Below are 21,309 nucleotides of genomic sequence, written 5' to 3'. Positions count from 1 at the left end.
GGTAGTATGGTTAATATTTGTTTAATCTGATTAAGAAGCTGTATTGTAGTGTAACACTTCTTAATAGAAATGTGTTATGCTCAATGTACTGAGAGAACATGGAGGAGATTTTGTATATAACTGGTTTTTTTTAATTTTCATACTGTAAGTGTATAAGCTTATTGTGGTGAAAAAATACAATTGGTGAATGCCTTTTGTGTTTCTTTAAAGTTCTAGAAGTTTGCAAGTCAGATTTCTTCAATAATTCTGACAAGAGTAAACATTTTGTAGAAAGTGATTATTTTGAATAAAGTTATTTTAGTAACTTACCTGTATTACATGGTGTGCTGATTTCATGAGCTGATGCTATGATAAAAAAAATTGCAGGAAAAAAATTTTATTTTAAAGGTTATGCATTATCATTATGCAAGGTGCAGCAGACATAATGACGTATTTTAAATCATCTGCTATTGTTTGTGGCTTTCTTGAGAGTTGATATTAATGTCATTGCATAATGTAGTTCAAAGAATTTGCTGTCTGCCATATTATGTGATCTTGGCAGTTAGTATGGAGCATTGGTTGAATGAACATTAGTGTTTGAAATTGAAACTTTTTTCAAGTGTGCTGATTGATAGTGTTAAAAGAATGGAACATTTTTTCTTCAATATTTATAAATCAGTCAGAATGTATAGTACCATTTCAGAAGGTGAGGTGGGTCTGGCAGTTCGGAAACACAACATCTTTTTCAAACAAGAAGCCACTTGACCTGGTGGGCCATGTATGGTTTGCATCCCAGACAACATTGCAATAGTAACAGCTATTTTAGAGCAAAGTCCAGTGCAATCACTTTGTCGGCATTTGCAAGCCCTTAACATATCTAACAGAAGTGTATGGCGATTGTTGCACCTGGATGTTAAGTTTCATCCATAACAAGATGCAAGTGGTGCAAGAATTATTGTCCAGAGACCTATAGACATGCTAAAATTTCTGTACAATGCTTCAGAGATGATAAACACTCAAACTGATTTTATTATATTGATATTATCGTAGGCATTTTTGACCTTATTGCATTCATTTTATAGCTCTTTCAATTTTAGGAAATAAGAAGTTATCTCCAGGAGCCAACAAGACTGATATTAATGGCAGAATGATGTTTAGCCATGCAACAAAACCAGTTTTTTGATTCAAACATTTCAAGTTTAGTTTGATTTCATAAAACTGATGCAACAATTGACCCTCCTTGTTTGCTGCTCAAAGTTCAATGAACACAGTACAAAACAGGAAATATCTATTTTTTCCAGATCATCTTTCAAAATTACAGTATGAGCTCCGTGTTAATATTGATTACCTTATCGAGACAACTTTGTTGAAATTAATTGATCTTCATGCACAATTTTTTCTTGCCTGTTTAGGAATTTCTGGTATGCAAATGGAGGTTAGTTGACTTGATCAAGAATCATCTAACGATTTACATCATACTTGAAAACACTTCCACTCATGGTTCAAACTTTTGTTGTGATAAACTTTTTCAAATCATTAAATGTCTGTAGCACCTATCTTAATTTTAAGTAAAATTTGCTTATTACTCTTTGATGAATGTTTATTTTTTTATGACATGGTTTGAAGTACTGTATCTACTTTGATTGCAAATTATGAACTGTTGCTTACCAACTTCTGGTTGTACTCATTGGAAAGAGCACGGTTTTTTAGGAAATAAGTCATATCCTATTTTTTGCTTTCTCATCTCAGCACAATCTTGTTATTTTATTGGCACATTATATTTATGCATTTTTTAAAAACAGTTTTTACTTTTTAAAATTAAACACTTCTTTGTTAAGTTCTTTATGTGTATTAAGTTTTTCCAGGTTTTATAGAACATTTTTAATAAATATTTTAGTTAAAATTGAACTTAGGTTTTTGTTGTTTTTAAGTTATATTAAAAATACAACATTACATTAATTGTTAACATTAATTTGTTGTTTTTTAATAATGACATTAGTTTTCATCAAAGGAATTTTTCAAAATGTTTTAATTGTAAACAATTTTGTATTTTTTTCCCATTTGTTTTTACTAAGTTTAATGAGCTATTTATTAATTCCTTAGTAATTCTTATTATTAATTATTTATTAAGATTTTGATTTTTTGTCAGTTATAGCTGTAATACAGAGAGATCCAAAAGTTGCACACATCAAAATTAAAAGTGTCTATAAATAGTAGTATAGTTGAAACAGCTCTATTGGCGACCACAAGATATCACTATGGGTATTATCAACAACAAACCTTGACGCCATTGTGATGTGTATTGATCACATGACACTTGCAGAAGTGCTTTGTTTACTGTTTGGTAAACATGTTGTTTTCCCAAGAGCAACAAGTTTTCATTGTTGAACATTATTATTCCAGTTGTTTTTATGCACATATTGTAGATGAATTTTGTAGGAAATATCTGGATGTGGCAGTGCCTAACAATCCGACCATAACGAGATTAATCGTCCATTTTAGAGAATGCAGATCAGCTGCAGACAAGAAGAGAACCGGGAGACTGACCATTTTGGCTTGCTAAACTGGCTGAGGTTAAGAATGTGATGCAACATTTGTTTTCAAAAAGCTTGAGGAGACTATCAGCATACTTTTAAATTTCATATGAAAGTGCTCAGGGAGCGATAAAAGGGTTACACTTTCTTGCATAGCACGTTCACAGTGTTCAGGAATTGAAGGAGCTGGATAAAGAAAACTGCGTAAAGAAAAACATGGTAAAAAGTGTTTGTACATCTATTACTGAATGGGACATCCATTTTCAGGATATGTTTTGAAAATAAATAAATAAATCTTACATATTATTACTTAATGTCTTAATTTTTTTTAAATTATTTTGATGTGCACGACTTTTGGATCTTGCTGTACTTTTGGGACTTAATACTTATTTATTAATAAAATAAATAATTAAATTTTATTTTAAAATAGGTATTAAAACACATTATTATTGTGTTGAGTTCAAGATACTGTGAGGTACTGTTTGGAAAGAGTTTGTGATAATTATAGTTAAAAACTGTATGATCAGCAGTGGTTTTTGTGGTGTTCTGGGATGAAGGCAGTTTCACTGAATTGAAGATAATTATACGTCTTTATTGTGATGATTGATTCTTGTTAAAAGTGAACAATCATCTGTAATAAATCTTTATATCATCTTTTATATAATCTTCAACAGTCATCTTTAATAAAGATGAGTGTACCAGACATAAACATTAATATCTAAACAGTACTATATATGAAGATGTAGGATGTGGTTTTACAAATTTTACATGCCAACAATTACAGTAATAAAATATTTGTTTAGATGTTTACCGTTAATATTGAAAGCTTACTTTGCCTAACTGATAAACACTCCACCTGATGAATAACATTTTGGCCAATAATGCATGAACAGAAGAGTTGAGCATTTTATAATCCTTGAATTTCTTAATCCAGACAAATTGCATGTATTTTTATTATCCTTATACATAAAGTAGCATTAATTTCACTAATCACTTTATTTTGTGTTTTTTTTTTTTAACCAATAAACTTTTACACCATTTATACTGAAATTGGCCCTGATCTTAATTTAGCAGTACTACTTATTAAAGTTATTTAAATAAATAATATATAACATTTAATATTCAATGTGCAACAGTATTTATTTCAATATAATACTTTTTTCAATTTTATATAAATTTTCACATAAGAACATTATCATATAATTATAATAATTTTATGGTATCTCTAGAAATTTTTCAGGCTATTTTAATGAAATATATTTTATTACTAACATTAAATGGATTTTACAGGTATATGATTAATGTCTTAAAAACTATAATGCAATAGCTTCTTGTTTTCATCCATTTAAAAAAAAAAATATAATATTGCCTATGAATATAATTATGATAGTGAATCCCATTTGGTTTGTACATCACTTAATGCTAGTTGGGGGACAAAGATGCTTCTTTTGGATCATTTTGTTTATTTGGAGGATAGATTTTTCAATTTTTTGAAAATCTGATGATTGCTTTTTATTTAATTTAGCCAGATTATTACTAATCTGTTGATAATGCTAGACTGTAGTCATTAGACGATCTAATTTAATAATGAACAATGAAATTTTGTTGTTTCAAACTACAGTTATACAAGTGTGTTATTTAGAAAAAGAAGAGTTTAATGAATTAAACGATGATTTAATAGAATATAATATAATTTTGGTAAGGCTATGATTTGTTATTTCTATTAATTATTTTTCTCTTTTACAGGAGCAAACTGCCGAATTGGAAAGACAGCGTATGGCCATTGATGAGTACAACAAACAATATTATGAACACAAGAAAAGTAAAGATCAGCATCAAAGTACAAGAAAGTGAGTTTTAATTTTACATTGTTACTGCTTAAACTTGTCTAATATACAATTTTGGACATTTTTAATAACTTATTCTGCAAGCATTCAGTTATTAGTTTTTTTTAAAGGAATCCAAAAGGAGTTTTTTATTTACTGAATGTAAAGAAATTCATTGCTTTTATTGCACAAAAGATACATTATACATTGTATTTTTTAATTTTTTAATATAGCCTAAAAACACCTACTGTAATCTTAACATAATTTTTTAGGGAATATATATATTTGTTATGTAAGTTTTTTCCCATAAGCACATTTTATTTTTTACTAATTTTCCTTGTGTATTGATTTCAGTGAACTTTGGAGAAAGGAAAATCAACTTCAACATTCCTTAACGTTACTTAAAGAAGATTTGGCAAAAGCTGATCAAGCTTTACGAAGTATGGCTGGAAAGGTAAATGGAATATATTTTAACAAATCTTTCATAGAATTAGACAATGTTAAAATTACTATACAAAATAATTACTTTCAATTATAATATTGTTTTAAAGTAATACATTAATAGAATACATTGCACATTAATAAAGTACAATTCATTTATATATATTAATTGTTTGTAGATTAGAAAGTTTAAATATTATATTTTTTGTTTCTTATTCTTTTAATGTTATAATAGAATAAATTTTATTAAAAACTAGTTTTGAAGTATGTTATTTGTTTGTTAACTCTATAGCCAATTCTCAATGGACGTGATAGTGTGAAAAAAGTTCTTGAAACATTCCGGCAGAGAGGTGGTGTTTATGGAGATTTGGCTGATTCTTATTATGGTCAAGTTATAGAAAACTTTGAATGTGATAAAAGCATTCATACAGCTGTTGAAGTAACTGCTGGTAATCGGTAATTAAACTCATTAATTTTTTTTTATGTTTAAAGAATATCAGTGAGTTTATAAACAACTAAATTTATTTTTTTGTTCAACTATTTATTGAAATATTGAGTATTCTAATTAATTATTTACAGCGGTTTCAATTTTTTTCTTAATTTGGTTATGGCACATGTTGCTTGTTAAACAAATACAGTAGTAAGTTGTCATTTCACTGCTATAAATTGTAAGTCTGTAATAATGATTGATTAGGTACAAAGAAAATGATTTGAACTTATTGCTACGAGGGTCAGCTAAAAATATAATCAGACTTTATCTTCACGGCTTGCACACAAAATGAGTGGGTTGGAATGGAGAGATATTTGTGGTAAAAATTACGGGAGGGGATGGACAGATTAATCTCTTACAGAAGTTCTAAAGAGCATTCACATCTTTCTAGTGTCATCAGAGCAAGAAGTTAGTTCCATCATTGATTAAATATGTATTGTGAAGTTTTTCACAAATGTGTTTGTCAAACCTTCCAAAATTTTGATAAGACTGTACACAGTTTTGGGATTTGATGTTACTTGACCCAAGTTTAAGACCGGGCCAACAAATTTAAAGAAGGGTGTGAAGCTGTAATTTATAACTACTAGAAATGCTAGTGCAAGGCATAAATGTAATACATTGTTTTGATATTTTTTGACCTGGAGCAGAAGCTTCAGCTGGATAACAAATGTTTTATAAGATGGGACTCGCCACAGCAAACCTTTCATCTATTTTATAAATTTGTTCAACCGTTAATTGTAGTTCTTTCATTTTTTTGAGAAGTTTATTTTGAAATGGCTCAACAGCACTAGGATTGGAAGAAAGTTTTTCTCCTTTAATCGATAGACAGCTTATACCATATCTTCTTTTAAATCCTTCCAACCAGTTATTTCTAGCTTTAAATTCCTTGTTTGGGCAAAGTTAGGTTTGAAAAAATTTTGCCCTAAATTTTATGATTTCTCTGGAGACTGGCTTATGATGTGATCTTTCCTGTAAAAACCATAAGTACACAGCCTCATCTACTGCAGTCAAATCACCAAATTTCAGTGTTTGCCAGTTGCTAGGCTCTGATTCAGTTGATGGCAATTATGATAAAATTTTTTCTTTATTTATTTTTATATTGCTGATGGTTGATTTACTAACATTAAATTCAACTGCAGTTTAGGTGACGATTCACCTTTTTCAAAACATTCAAGAATACTAGACTTACCCGAAAGTGATAAAGTTAGACTTATGTTTGTCCTGATTATTTTAAAGTGAAGTCATGCAGTTTCAGATGTACTGCACAATAAATATGTTAAATTTTATTAAAACAAAACATTCAGTTCATATGAAAAGTACTTGCACATCAAACTGATTAACAGAAGATAAAAAGAAACACAACACATCGGCTACTGAAATTATATTGGAACAAAATATACATTTTCATCTGCTATAGTATGGAATGTGTGATAGATTCTAGGGAGTAATTTGTTCCTGTACTTGCTATAAATAACATGAGTCATCAAAAATCTAGAAAAAAAACAATCAATATAGACAGGGACATGATAAGCACACAACAAACTTACAGCTTCTTGTAGGTTTAGAAAATACCAAATATAAAATTAATTTTTTTTTTGTATTTTCTCATTTTGAGTTCGAATTATCTGGGGTATGGATATTCAGTAGCTTCTGTATATGTTGTAAATGTAACTGCTGTTACTCAAATTTATATTGCATAAATTTAAATTTTGTTATTAATAGTTTGTCAGGTTGACACTTTTGTACAATTGTTTTTTATGCAAAGTTCAGTACTTGTAAGTTAATGTAAAGATGATAACAATTACATACTGACCTTTGGTATGATTTAGTGATTCATATTTTATGATTTACTTAAGTATTTTGGAATAATTGTTAATTATTGTTGCTATAATTGTTGTTTTTCTTTTTGTCTTCAGTCATTTGACTGGTTTGATGAAACTCTCCAAGATTTCCTATCTAGTGCTAGTCGTTTCATTTCGGTATACTCCCTACATCCTACATCCCTAACAATTGTTGTTAATTGTTCAAATTAGTCATAGATTTTTTAAAGGTGAATCATTAACAAATTTTTTTATTTAGTTATTGAATAATATGATTTTTAAGTGCTATTTTTCTAAAAAAATTTTTTAACCGTTATGTTATTTGATGTTTAGTATTATTAATTTTTTTTGTTACTATAGATTGTTTTACCATATTGTTGAGTCAGATAGTGTTGGTACACAAATTCTCAAGGAGATAAATCGGCAGAGTTTACCTGGTGAAGTCACATTTATGCCTCGGAACAGACTTCATGTAAAAGAACAACGTTACCCGCAGTCTGATGTAAGTTGATTAGTAATCTGTAATATACATCACCTGTATATGTATACAGGTGATTGCAATTGCGTGGCAGGCAATCTCTCAGATTTTTCTATAGGCAAATGTAAGAAAAAAATTCTTATAAACATAGGTCATAAAATAATTTGTTGATGTGTATACTCTTGACATATACAAGAGTTGAACACTTAGTCCTGCTTTCTGCTCCTTTTGTGAAAATAAATCATACTAAAATTTTTGGCATACAAATCTAGGGGTAAATTTGGTGCTTCCTTATGGTATGTGATGTAAGAAATTGAATAAAACTTGTCCCACACCTCTTATCTCAAATTTTAAGAACAACGGAGTAAAACATGAAAACGTTTTGTCAGAGAATTATGCTTTTTAGGTTTGGAATAAAATAACTGTTAATTTACCAAAAATAAAAATTTCTAGTTAATTTTATAGAGAATTTAATTTTGAGAAAATTGATATAAATAATGTTATTAAAATTAAAAACAAATTTGAGAAGTTTGACTTTAATTAGAAACAAAATACACAAACTGGATCTGAAAAGTGATACAATTTTAAACAGAACAGTTTACATACAGATGCTGAAAATTATAAAAATAATTCTGAAGAATCCTTCTAAAATATATTAAAAAAATGTATCTTTTCATGGGTTGACAATAACAGCTGATCATCATGTATTTAGCATTTAAATATTTATTTGAGCGATGTTTGTGCTGCTATTGTTCAGTCAGTCATTCACAATGGAAAGTACCACAAATTTGTTTTTATTTGGAGAGTTGATGGACATATTGTTAATTTATGGTAAAGTAAATAAAAATGGATTGGCTGCTGTGCATGAATACTGGGAAAATGATCTAGATCGAAGAATACTGATTGTAAAATAGTTGAGGCTTTGGAGAGGCAAGTTTGAGAAACAGGTTTGCTTGAACCACAGCGATTTGATGCTGGTCGTGAATATTTTGTGAGAAATGTCAATGCTAAAGAAGGAATGAATACAGTTCCTACAGTTCAATTATCTCCCACCTTAACTACCAGAAGGTTGTCGCATCCTTTCATGTTTTGCAATCAATTGTGTGACAAACATTATGGGAGCAACAGTTATACAGTCTATACAAGACATATACAAGAGTTATTACCACCTGATTTTGATAAATGGTTGAAATTCTGTTGATGGTTAAGTAGATATGTTAACATCATCCAGATTTCCTTAGTAATATTCTAATTGCTGATAAACCCTGTTTTACAAGAAATGGCATTGTAAATTATTGAAACCCTCATTCTTAGGCAGAAGAAAGTCCCCCAAGACACTGTTACAAGTCATTTCTGAGGCATTTTTTTGTTTAGTGGTGTGGTCTTCTTGGTGATAATCTCATAGGCCTTTTTTTTACCACCAAGGCTCAATGGAGAGCAACACATTTTTTGCAAACAAATCTGATGGAACTCTTGGAAGATATTCCATTTGCAGATAGAGATTTGCAGATGTGGTTTTTCAATGATGACATACCTGCTCACTACTGTTGTCATGTGATAAATCATTTAAATAACAGTTTAGTAAGCAATGGATTGGTTGAAACAGACCAGTAAAATGGCCACTTTGATCCCCCAATCTCATGCCAGCAGATCTTTTCCTTTGGGGTTGGATGAAGTCGTTAGTCTATTCTGCTTGTATTGGCACACAAGAAGAATGACATCAAATAACAGAATTTGGAGCTACTACGAGGTGTGTGAGAAAAGTAATGAGATTAGTAACACTGCGAGTGATCAGGCAACGCTGTATCTACCGGTCTGTGCTAGACCGGTTTGTTCATCCCTTCCACATGTTCAGTACGAGTTTCAACTCCGTTCAGCCAACACATTTTTGACAGCGCTATTAGTGAAGTTGTGTTTTTGTTATGTTATGAAAATGGAGCATCGTAATTTAGATCAACATTGTGCAATCAAATTTTGTGTTAAACTTGGAGAATCCCTGAGTGTGACCTTTGAAAAGTTGAAACAGGGCTATGGGAAATATTGCGTATCAAGAACACAAGTTTTCCGCTGGCACAAACCATTTTTGGAAGGCTGAGAACACGTTGAAGATCAACTTCGTTCAGGGAGACCTTCAACTTCAAAATCTGATGAAAATGTTGAGTGTGTGAGGGTTCTTGTGAGATCAGACCGTTGTTATAACAATAAGGGTGATGAGTGAACAGTTAAATTTAAACACTTTCACCGTACATCAAATCTTGACAGCCGATGGACAGATGGAAACAGAAAAACGGAACAAACGGAACAGATGAACAGTTGAAGAAACGTGTGCATTGATCTACTGAGAGGATTGACAATGACCAAGAATTCTTCAATCGTGTGATCACAGGTGATGAATCCTGGATATTTGAGTACGATCCTGAAACAAAGTGGCAAAGCAAAGAGTGGCACACTCCGTCATCTCCTTGACTGAAAAAATGTTGAATGAGTAAATCAAACATAAAAACCATGCTGATTTGCTTTTTTGACAGTAGAGATATCATGCATAAAGAATTTGTTCCTCCAGGACAAACTGTCAATCAAGTGTTTTACAAAGGTGTCCTTGAAAGTCACAGGAAAAGAGTGATTCGTGTGAGACCAGACATTACAGACAAGTGGATGCTTCATTATGACAATGTCCTGTGTCACATGGCAATTTCCATCAGGGAATTTTTGACCTCAAAATGCATTCCTACGATTCCTCAACCCCCCTATTCAGCTGATTTGAGACCTTGTGACTTTTCCTTTTCCCGAAATTGAAACATGTCTTAAAAGGACGTCATTTTGGAACTCTGGAGAACATTCAAAAGACTGTGACCGACGACCAATTAAAAGCCCTACCAGTTGAAGCCTTCCAGCGTTGCTACCAGGAGTGGGAACAACGACTCTGCCGGTGTATAGCTGCCCAAGGGAACTACTTTGAAGGGGATAATATTGTTGTTTGAAAAAAATAAAAACTTTGGTAAGTAAAAAGTCAGTCTCATTACTTTTCTCACACGCCTCAAATTAGGAATAATAATGATACTATTAGATGTGCCTGGCTAGCACAGATTCATAGAGCTGAACTATGCATTAAACAGATTGGCGGTCACATTGACCAACTTCTTTGAAGAAAATGCTTGCAGCTTTATCAAGTAATCATTTTAATATTTAATAATTTTTAGAAAAAACCAAAAAGTATATGATTTTTATTTTTTTATTCATTTTTTTCTGTTATTGATGATAAGTTTTCTGTTTGTTTTCATTTAACAGTATTTTGTTCAAAAATTGATGAAAATTGTTCTGTTTAAAATCATATCACTTTTCAGATCCAGTTTACTATATCTTTTGTTTCTAATTAAAGTTGAACTTCTCAGATTTGTTTGTAATTTTAATAAAGAAGGACCAAATGTTTCATGAGTCAAAATTCACTAACAGATTGCTTTCTGACCTATGTTTATATGAATGGTTTTTCTTATTTTTGGCTATAGAATCATCTTCCGAGAAATTGCCATACAATTAGGAATCACCTTAATATATTTTATTTTTTACTGAAAAAAAATATATTTTTAATTATTGTCTTACCATACATTTGTCATAGGAATTTCCTACATGTTTTGCCGTATCAATGTATCAGCATCATCAGGCATTGAAAATATACAAAATTATGTTTTGTCAGTCTTACATTAAAAAAAAAAAAAACACAACATCACACCGCAATATTACATAAGGAAATTATATTAGTAGAGATTATTTGTAATGTTTAATATTAACAGCTTCACAGCCAGTGTCTTGAACATGGGAGTCGGTCAGAAGCCAATTTTTTTTTTTGTTGTTTATTTGTTTAAAAAGGATTAAAATGTTATTAATTAGGTACCATTTGCATATATAAGGTAATTAAAATAAAAAAAATAAGAAATCAAAAATATCACGCACCAGCGCGAGACCGGCACTGCGAAAGGAATTCTCTCTATCAGTGCCGGTGCGAGATCATGATTTTACAGACTCTAATTCACATAAATCGTTTATTATTTATATTTTTGTAATCATTTTCAAAACAATAATTATTTATTAATCAACAATCTTCCAAAATCATTTTAAATTTAAATGAAACTCGTAAAAAAGTAAAATTAGCTGACTTATTCGAATAAATTGTGTTCGATGTGGTATGTATCAAAGCACTCTGGACAAAGTCCAGGCTTTTCAACACAGGTTGCACATTGGTAGGATGTGTCTGTGCGTTTTTTGTTCTTGTGACACTGACGACACATTTTTTGCTGTATCCTGCCTATTGCATTCGTCTCGGTAATTTTACGAATGTAATGGCGTGACCCGACATAAACAGACATAAACTCGTATTTCGCTACAGCTTGAGGTTTCTCTTTTGTCTGGCCACGTTTATTTACCACGGGTACCATTTTATTTTCATACTGGTTTGTTATGTACATTACGGTGTGTTTATCTTGCCATTTACCTATGTGAACCCCCTTCTCGAAACAATGACACGTTTTCACCTTTTTTTAGCTTCTTTGTGGTCACTTCAATGGTATTATCCTTCAAAGTTTTACGCAATGTACCTGTACAATAGGTGTCATTTTCCAGAAGTCGTTTAGCCAAGCCAAAACTGTTGTAAAAATTATCCATATAAAGTTCATGGCCGCTTCCCAACTTTCCTTCCATCAGATGCATCACTACTTTTTCCGCATGACCTTTTCCAGATACATCAATATCTCTGCCACCAGTATATACACGAAACCTCAATATTAGTACATCAGGTTGGGTGAGCATGTATAACTTCACACCGTATTTGTGGCGTTTATTTTTGATATATTGTTTAAATGCAAGTCGCCCCCTCCAAAGCACCATGCTCTCATCTAATGATAATTCTTTACATGGGTAATAACAATCTTCCATCTTTTTATTAAAGTAATCAATCATGTTTCGGATTTTGTAAAGCGGGTCTTCGCTTTCTGATTCCGAAGTGAAGTGCAAGCATCGCAGTATTAATAGAAACCTATTTCGAGACATTTGCTGCCTAAAGATTGGAATGTTAAAAAGTCTATCAGTTTTCCAGTAATCTTGGGGCCTGTTGAGGTTAATAGTACCCATATGAAGCAGTAAACCAAGAAAAATTTTCAATTCTGGGATACTTAGCTCTTTCCAGTCTTTTATTCTGTCCTTAACAGATTCATTTACTGATTTTAATCTTTCAGCTTGAGCATTTGTTTCCGTACAAATCATAGAAAGTAATTCTTGGTCGAAAAAGAAATCAGAATAATTAATTGGTTCATGTCCGTTGACCACACCGGAAAAAGCGTTGATTTTGTTAAAATGCAAGTTTTGCTAAAGTTTTGTTAAAATGCAAGATGGTTCATTCGGCCTCGCATGTGAAGGAGTAGGCCGTAACTCGATATTTACTAGTGGGAATTGCTCAAACGTCAAGCCCTGATTACGGTCTTCGTCTGACGAATACTCCTCAGAATCACTACCCAGCTGATAGTCATCTTCTTCGTCACAATTTCCAAATAATTCCTCTTCAATATCACTATCTTGTACGTAATCCGGTTCGACCAACCTTTGTGTTTTGGCACGTGGCGGACCCTTTCTTGTATTCATATTGCAGGCGCAATAAAAAAAATTATAATAGATAACTAAAAACCAATAGTTTGCCAACGAAGTTAGAACGTTCAAGCGCAGTGCAGACACGTTAGCATGTTACTTCGCGCTATGCTGGTGCCGTACTGGCTCATAAAAGTTGGTTGGTAGGCATCTTGCGCCGGCGTGAGACCGGCCCCTCACCGTACACCCTGCGTCTCGCGCCGGCGCAAGACCGGCAGCTAAGTTGTTAAGTTAATTTAAATTAGAAATTTATTTTGATTCTGTAGTTAAAATATTAGTTTAAGTTAATTATTTTAAATTATAACTTTTTAAACAGCAGACCAAATTTATTTAATTCAGAATAATATGAAATATGAGACTTATACACTTTGTTTTTTTTTGCCCATTGATTGAGGCTATTAACATGACAACAGCTGATTGTGTTGGCAAACATGTATCTAGGATATTGTAAAAAATGTTTGCCAGTTTTTAGTTGTGTTTTTTCATGTGATATATCATTGTTTCATTTTGTTTTCATATTATTTAAGTATGTTCCATTTTCATATAAGTGTAAAATATCAAGTTGTTATTGTTGACTGATTTTTGATTTGCCTGTGTGAGATGGTTGGTAAATGTTGACTGTTGCTATGGAGAACTTTTGATTCTATTTTCGTTTGAAGCTACTTTCTTTTTGCATTGTAGAAAATTGTGCAACCTGAGCAGTACTATTTATTTATTCTTGAGACATTGTGTTGTTTTTGTTATGTTCTTGTGAGAATGTTTTTTTTTTTGTTGTGAAGGCCTACATTATGTTAATTTTTTAAATTTGTGTGATATCTTCTCTTCAGTTCTTGTTTTATATATCACTGTACTTTATTTAGGCATGTGAGTGAGCTGTTAGTTGTGTTAGGTATTTTATTGTGTTTAGCTTATTTTCATATTTATAAAACTGTATGTGGATAAAAGTTTATTTGAGGTAGGGTGGTTTGAAGTGTTGTGCCTGGAGAATAGCTTTTGTATAGTGTTTGAAAGTTTGTTTTTATTGTGGTAAAGTCAGAAGTTTTTTTTTTTTATTTATTGGTATACAGTTTAATTTGTGTTTATTTAATTTACTTATGATCATATTGTTTTGTGTTGCTTTGGTACAACAAAATGGCTGTAAGAGTGACAGATTGTTATGATATGAGTTGTAAAAAGTCTGTTTTTATTAAACAGATAAATTCAGTTAATGAATTAACCGAACTACAACATTTTTTTAGATTCAGTTAATGATTTAAAAAGTTGGTTATGTTTAAATTACCTAGAGTCATTGACAACAGTCAATTATTTTTTATTTATCTAATCAGCATGAACTTAACTTGCATCATCTTTTCTGAATAAGTTTAATTATTCAGTACATTTGGTGTTAAATTTGCAAGAATTTAACTAACACCTGTTAATCTCACTTTTTATTGAGATGTTGAAGCGGACGAATTATAACTTTCTATGTAACTGTGGGGGTCTCCTGTCATGGCTATTTAACCCTGTTAATAAATTCAGTGCATTTACGAGAAAAGTTTATTAATTGCATTAGATTATATAATCTTACTTTAATCATTATGGAAGACTCCTGTAATATGTGTAATAAAATATTTATGAACATTAAAGAAACCATAGTATGCTGCGTTTAACAATTAAACCTTCATCTGATGTGCACAAGACTCGAATTTCTTGAAAACTTTCGTAAGCTGAGATCAGATAAGAATATCTGGAAATGTGAATATATGAGTGAAAGGTTCTGGGTCAAAAGTTTGAGACGAAGAATCTAGAAGATTTGTAAATCCAGTAAAGGAAAGTATAGTGAAACTTAATCAACACCAGATTTAATAAATTAAATGAAAAAATAAAACTCATCTGAGTAGAACAGTTGAGAATGTGAAGACTTCCCTGGATCAACTTAAAACTGAAAATGAAACATTAAAAAAGGAATGCTCATCATTAAGAATTGAAAACATGAAATGTTGAAGTGATATAAGTGAATTACAACAGTACTCGCGAATCGACAATCTAGAAATTAATGGAGTTCTGAAACACTAAATGAAGACATCTATAAAGTCTTAAAGAACATAGCCAAGACAATAAATATACCGTTCAGCAGCGATGAAGTATCGGTAGCTCATAGCATACCTACAAACAAAGTTAAAATTAGGCCTATTATATGCAAATTTGTCCACAGATATTCAAAGATGAAATGGTTGGCTGCTGCAATAGAAAAGCGATTCTTAAATCTTCTGATTTGGATGTATGGGGTCTTCAAACAACTATTTATATCAATGAACATCTCACGCAACTGAACAAAATCATCCTAAATAGAGCCAGGGAACTTAAAAAACAAAACAAACCTACATATGTTTGAGTGAAAGAAGGAAAACATTATAAAGGAAAAAGCTGACTCAAGAGCCGTCAGATTCAGTAAGGAGGATGACATCGTTCGATTAGAAAATACGTAACTTATTTACAAATCAGATGTCTGTAGGTTGATTCTGATATATTTAATTATATTTCTATGTTTCGCTATAATTGTGTGGGTGTTAATTTTTTAAGGGATAACAGAAAATTTAATATTTTACTGATTATTCAGATTTATTTTAGCTCAACAGGAATTGGGTAATTTAAAAAATTTCTTATTATTCTTATTGCCTTTTATCAATTGCCTTCCTAGAACATAGATTCTTGCCTGATTAGCTTTGTTGCTTATCTACAGAATATAAAGATGGATGATAATGCAATTTTAATAGGGGTATGAATTTGAATATTATTAATAATAACCTGATAAATGAATTTCTTAGTATTGCAATTATATGGATTTAAATCATATGTAAGCAGACCTACTTGATTACAAAACAGTCTCAATGATGAAATGCAGTTGTCCAGCTGCATGTAACATATTTTCTTTAAGAGTGATTCCAAAGGGCAGAGTGATGTGATGGGGATGATCCTGAATATACTATTATTGTCCATTACTGTACTTTTTTTCATATGAAACTTACAAACCTTGTAAAAGATTAGACAACTAATAATATTATCAATAAAACAAATTACGATGAACTTAAATTTAGTTTAGATAAAGAAAACTGGAACAACCTATGCAGTAATAAGACTGATACTGTAGATACATTAGTAATGAATTTTATTACTAAACTTACTGACTGCTTAAGTAAACATAAACAAATATTAAAATGTCACATAAAAATAAACCACTAAAACAGTAGATCACTCCGCGCATGGTAGCTGCTATGAAAGAAAGAGATGAAATGCACTGTAAATTATTAAAACAGTCTTTTAATACAAAACTAAAAGATTATTATAAGAAATATAGGAACACATTAAACAATATAATAAAGAAAGAAAAATTGATTATTTTAATAATAAGTTCCAATCAAATAAAAACAATATTAAGAAAACGTGGAAGTGTATTAATGAAACATTATATATGTAAAAAGAAATTACACTACCGAAAATTGAACCTAATAAATTAAATACTTTACAAATGTAGGACAAAATTATGCAAATGCGATACTAAAAAATACAAATAACTTACCTGCCTCCTTTGTTAACCCCACACTATATAGCCTATATAACCCCAACAATAGCCTATTTCTTAACCCAACAAATATTACTGAAATATTAAATGTAATAAAAAAATAAAAAAAATTACGCATCACCTGGAATTTATATCTTTAATGTTTATTGCTTAAAAAAAAAAAGTAACTACGTAGTAAAACCACTTCAACACATAATAGATTTTTTCTTGAGGGATATTTCCCTACTAAATTTAAAATAGCTAAAATAATCACAATATATAAATCATAGACAAATCCCGGCAAATTATAGACCTATACGTCTGTTAAATAACTTTTCCAAAATAATTGAAAAAAATATTAAAAAGTGAATAATAAAATTTCTTTATAAAAATAATTTTATTTATAAAAATTCAGTTTACAATCTGGAAAATCAACACAAGCGATTTTAAGTTTAACTAGAATAATTAACAACAATTTTAATAAAAATAATAAGACTATAGCAGTATAAATAAAGCATTTCATACAATCCTCACAAAATTTTAATATGTAAACTAAATAACTGCGGTGTACAAGGACTGGTAAAAGATCTTTTTGAAATCTAACTTAAGGGTAGAACTCAAATTCTCACTTTAAATAATGTCAGTGATCATAGAAAATCCTCAAACTTCAGACTACCACAAAGTACGGTTCTCTCGTCAGTATGTTTTCTAATATATTTCAACGATCTTTTAAAACTGAACCTTCCTAATGATACCATAGTATCTTGTCGCTGTTGACACAGCTTTGGTTTTTTCGGGTGAGACGTGGGATAAAGTATGTAAGAGCGCTACCTGTACCTGATTACTTATGGTAAAATCTTGGATGGAAAGCCACATTCTTACGATACCTAAATAAGATATATAAGAAATATAATGCCATTCTCGCCCACTGAAATCGGCAAACCCCCTCCTGAATTTGAACCAAAACTACATACATGTCCAGTAAATAATAGCAGTCAATAAACAGTAATTGCTGTTTTCAGTCAATAGATGAAGTCAAGTCAATAAAATATCTCTGAATAATATTGGACGATCATATTAAGTGGAATGTCCATGTGCAGTATATAACATTAAGACTAAAATACCTTATTCATACTTTTTACAAAATTAAAGATTTTGAAATAATAAGAATTATATATTTTGCATATGCTTATTCACTTTTTCAATATGGAATCAAGAGGAACATATGATACCCATCTTAATAAAAAATTTATTCTCCAGAAATATATAATTAGTGCAAGTCTTGGTAGACCAAGATTACATCCCAGTACACGCTTATTTGAAGAATTTACTTTGAGAAAAATATGTGTCAAGAAAATAATACTACCCATAAACAAACATATAAATGATTTAGAATTTAAAAAAAAAAAAATCTTACAATACCCGTTCAGCAGGAGCAAATACTTATACCACATTCTTTTCAAAATTAATTGTTTGCAAACATTAATTTTTGTATTACTCCAGTGTATTTTCTAACAAGTCCCCAATAATTTTAATGTCCAAATAATAAATAGTAATCTAATAAAAGAAAAGATTAATGGGTGAAATACAATATATATTTTGAATTACCAAATTGAAAGACAAAGATAATCTACACTAATAACAGTAAATTTAACATATTATAATAAATAGTATACAGGAAAATAAATTAATACGAGCATAGTACTACTTAACATTAAAAATCTACATATATAAAACTGTGAATGTTTAAGTGAATGCTAATGCAGTACAAATTCATAATAGTATTCAGTTGTCTTATCTTATGAATATTTCTTTTGTTTTATACATTATCTTATAATTTTTTTTTATTTCTCCATTATGGAATTATTTTTTCTCTCACTTTTTAGATTTTGAATTTATCGTATTTATTTTATTTAATTTCATTGCGAATTTAAGTAATTTTGTATTTTGGTTCTATGTATTTTTCTTTTAAGTCTGTTTTATTTAACTTAATTTTTCAATTAAATTTTTTTTTTTCATATATGTTACAAAAATCATGTATTTTTGTTTAGTTAAATATAATATTAAATTTTAAATTACGTAATTGTATTTTTAACTAGTTCTTTTATTAATCATCCTGTTATAATGATATGAACTTGTGGCTAGCTCTCAAGGTTTCTTTTGCTAGCTGCGTCAAGGATAAATATGTTCAATAAAATTGTATATGTAATTTTCAATTGATCACTTAGTTCTCTGTCGACTATTAATTAAATTTATGGTTTGTTGCCATATGTATACAGTAAAATTTCTTATATCAAAAAAAAATTTTTTTTTAGGTAAGCCTTTATTTACTCAAAAAGTAGGACTTACTTGACAATCATGATAATTTTTTTCAGCATGATATTTCTTGAAACAATTTTCTGGGTGTAAACCTGGATTTCTTAGAAACGTTCACACCAAAATACTGTGAAGCTTGCCATTCAACTGTTTGTCGTCTTTTAATGAAAGTCGACCTTGCTATGATTTATGTTCCTTGCATCGCTGAACAGACCAGCAATCAGCATTCTTTGATATTTTTTATGTGTTATTGACTAGTGAGACACTTATTATACAAAATAAAACTGTTGACAACTGACATCTCTAACAACCAAAAATGAAGTTTCCGACACCACTTTAAATTTTTTGCAGCAAAACTATAACTCGAAATGTAGTAGTCACCCAGTCAATTTCACCCATATGCGATACACAGTCTAAAATTAATTACCTTTGGTTATTTTTGTAGTACTGGCATTATGAAAAGTACTTAACATTATTACATACATTTTTTCTCTCCATGCAAGAACCATTACTTTATCATTCTTACTGTAAGCAAAAGATTCATGGACAGCAAAGTTCCCCTTCAGATTCATTTTTTTTACTTCTTTAGGCATTGTTTGTGAATAAATGGTAACTAGATTTTTGAGTGACATTAGTCACGTTCATGGTCAACTGGAAAACAATCCGTTCAGTGAAAAGTTCAGGCCTCATTAACAAATCTGTTGTTGCAGACCCTTAATGTGGAATAATTGAACAAATATAAGCGGTTTTTGAATCACATATTACATAGATTCTAAATCCCATTTAATAGGTTTATTTTATTAATACATTTTAAAAAGAACACGTTACTTGAAACTTAGTAGACTCATCTGTGGATAAACATTGACTTGGTGGATAATAATTTACAAAGCCAAAAAATTTAGAAAAATCTCGTACAAGAATACCTTTTAAAAAAATTCAGATAAGTTAAGCCATTGAGATGAAAAACTCTTGCGATCCTTTTTTCCTTTTCATAGCCATGTTCAGTAAAACACCATGCATATCAATCATTTCTTTACTTGTAATATCAATGAATTTAAACTAAATTGAATGCTGTCTAAGTGGAGTCACTTTTTGAATTTTTTCCTTCACATACCGATTTGTTTCAGAAGTTATGTGATCAAATAACTCTGGTGAAAAAAATAACATAAAAAATTCAACTATTGATGTTTGTGTCTTATTCCCATAGGGTGTTGTATATAACCCGTATTTGCATTATTAAATGTAAATTTGGGAAATTTGAAGTTATTTGATAGATTCCATGACTGAGAAACAGCATGAACATTTGAAGTAGACTTACCATTGGTTTAGCTATTTCAACATCAGTACCTTCATTTTCACTATAATTGTCCAAAATAGTATTTTCTTGATCACTTTCTTCAAAATTATAATCAGGATATTCATTACTGTTATTGTTAAACTCATTTTCAATATCAGAATCAGTTAAAAAACTATTAGAACTATTAGACTTGTAGATGCCATGTCATCAAGAACGTAATTAAGTGCAAAACGATTTATTTTCGATTCTATCAATATTGGTTATTGATATTATGTGGGATTTACAATCTTACAAACAAATGTGAGTTTGTTTTTTAATCTGTGCATAGTCGTGGTTAGTTTAAAAATGTTGAGTCTTACTTGAGAAAGGAGTGGTTCATGTAAATTTCATTGTCCAGTTATACTTGACAAAGGAGTGGTACTAGTAAATTATGTCGAACTGTGTTCAACAAGAGTGCAAAGAGTTGTTAATCTTGTATATAAGCATTAAAAACATAACATTCCCTTTGATTTTCATGGTAAATTCATTGGGTGTGTTGGATTAAAGGAAACAGAGCAAACAAATTAAAATTTTGATTGAGGTAATTCAAATTTTTTTAGGATGTACAAAAGAATAATGAAACAACAGGGTGTTTTTTGCAGTATTGAACATGTTTAAATCAACATTTACCATGCAATTTTGACAAATAATATGCTGTATTTTAACCCCATTTTGTTAAAAAGTGCAGCAATATACAGTTTTCCCCAAATTATACTGGTTTTTAATGTGCCAAGAATTAAACTGTTAATAAGAAATGTTAATGATCAACTGTTAATGATCAAACCCATTGGTTTGATCCTAACACAAAGGTAAAAAGTAAATGATATTGAGTAACTGTTATGTTATTTGTAATTTGTAACTTTAACAAACTAACTCTGTAAAAGGTTTATCTAAAACTTAAAAATGCTGCCTAA

General features: G+C 30.2%; 1 protein-coding gene across 1 annotated transcript in view; it reads left to right on the top strand.

The window, feature by feature from the left end:
- Positions 1–21,309, top strand: part of SMC3 (structural maintenance of chromosomes 3) — a 92,118-nt gene that overhangs the window by 37,607 nt on the left and 33,202 nt on the right. The window contains exons 12-15 of the mRNA XM_075366449.1: positions 4,260–4,363; positions 4,694–4,793; positions 5,073–5,236; positions 7,451–7,592. Coding sequence (XP_075222564.1) covers positions 4,260–4,363; positions 4,694–4,793; positions 5,073–5,236; positions 7,451–7,592 — 510 coding nt within the window. The remainder of the gene's footprint in view (positions 1–4,259; positions 4,364–4,693; positions 4,794–5,072; positions 5,237–7,450; positions 7,593–21,309) is intronic.

This window comes from Lycorma delicatula, chromosome 5 (assembly GCF_047948215.1).
Source record: "Lycorma delicatula isolate Av1 chromosome 5, ASM4794821v1, whole genome shotgun sequence".
NCBI lineage: Eukaryota > Metazoa > Arthropoda > Insecta > Hemiptera > Fulgoridae > Lycorma > Lycorma delicatula.
The sequence above is the reverse complement of the archived record's forward strand: the minus strand, read 5'-3'. Positions and strand labels throughout refer to the sequence as shown.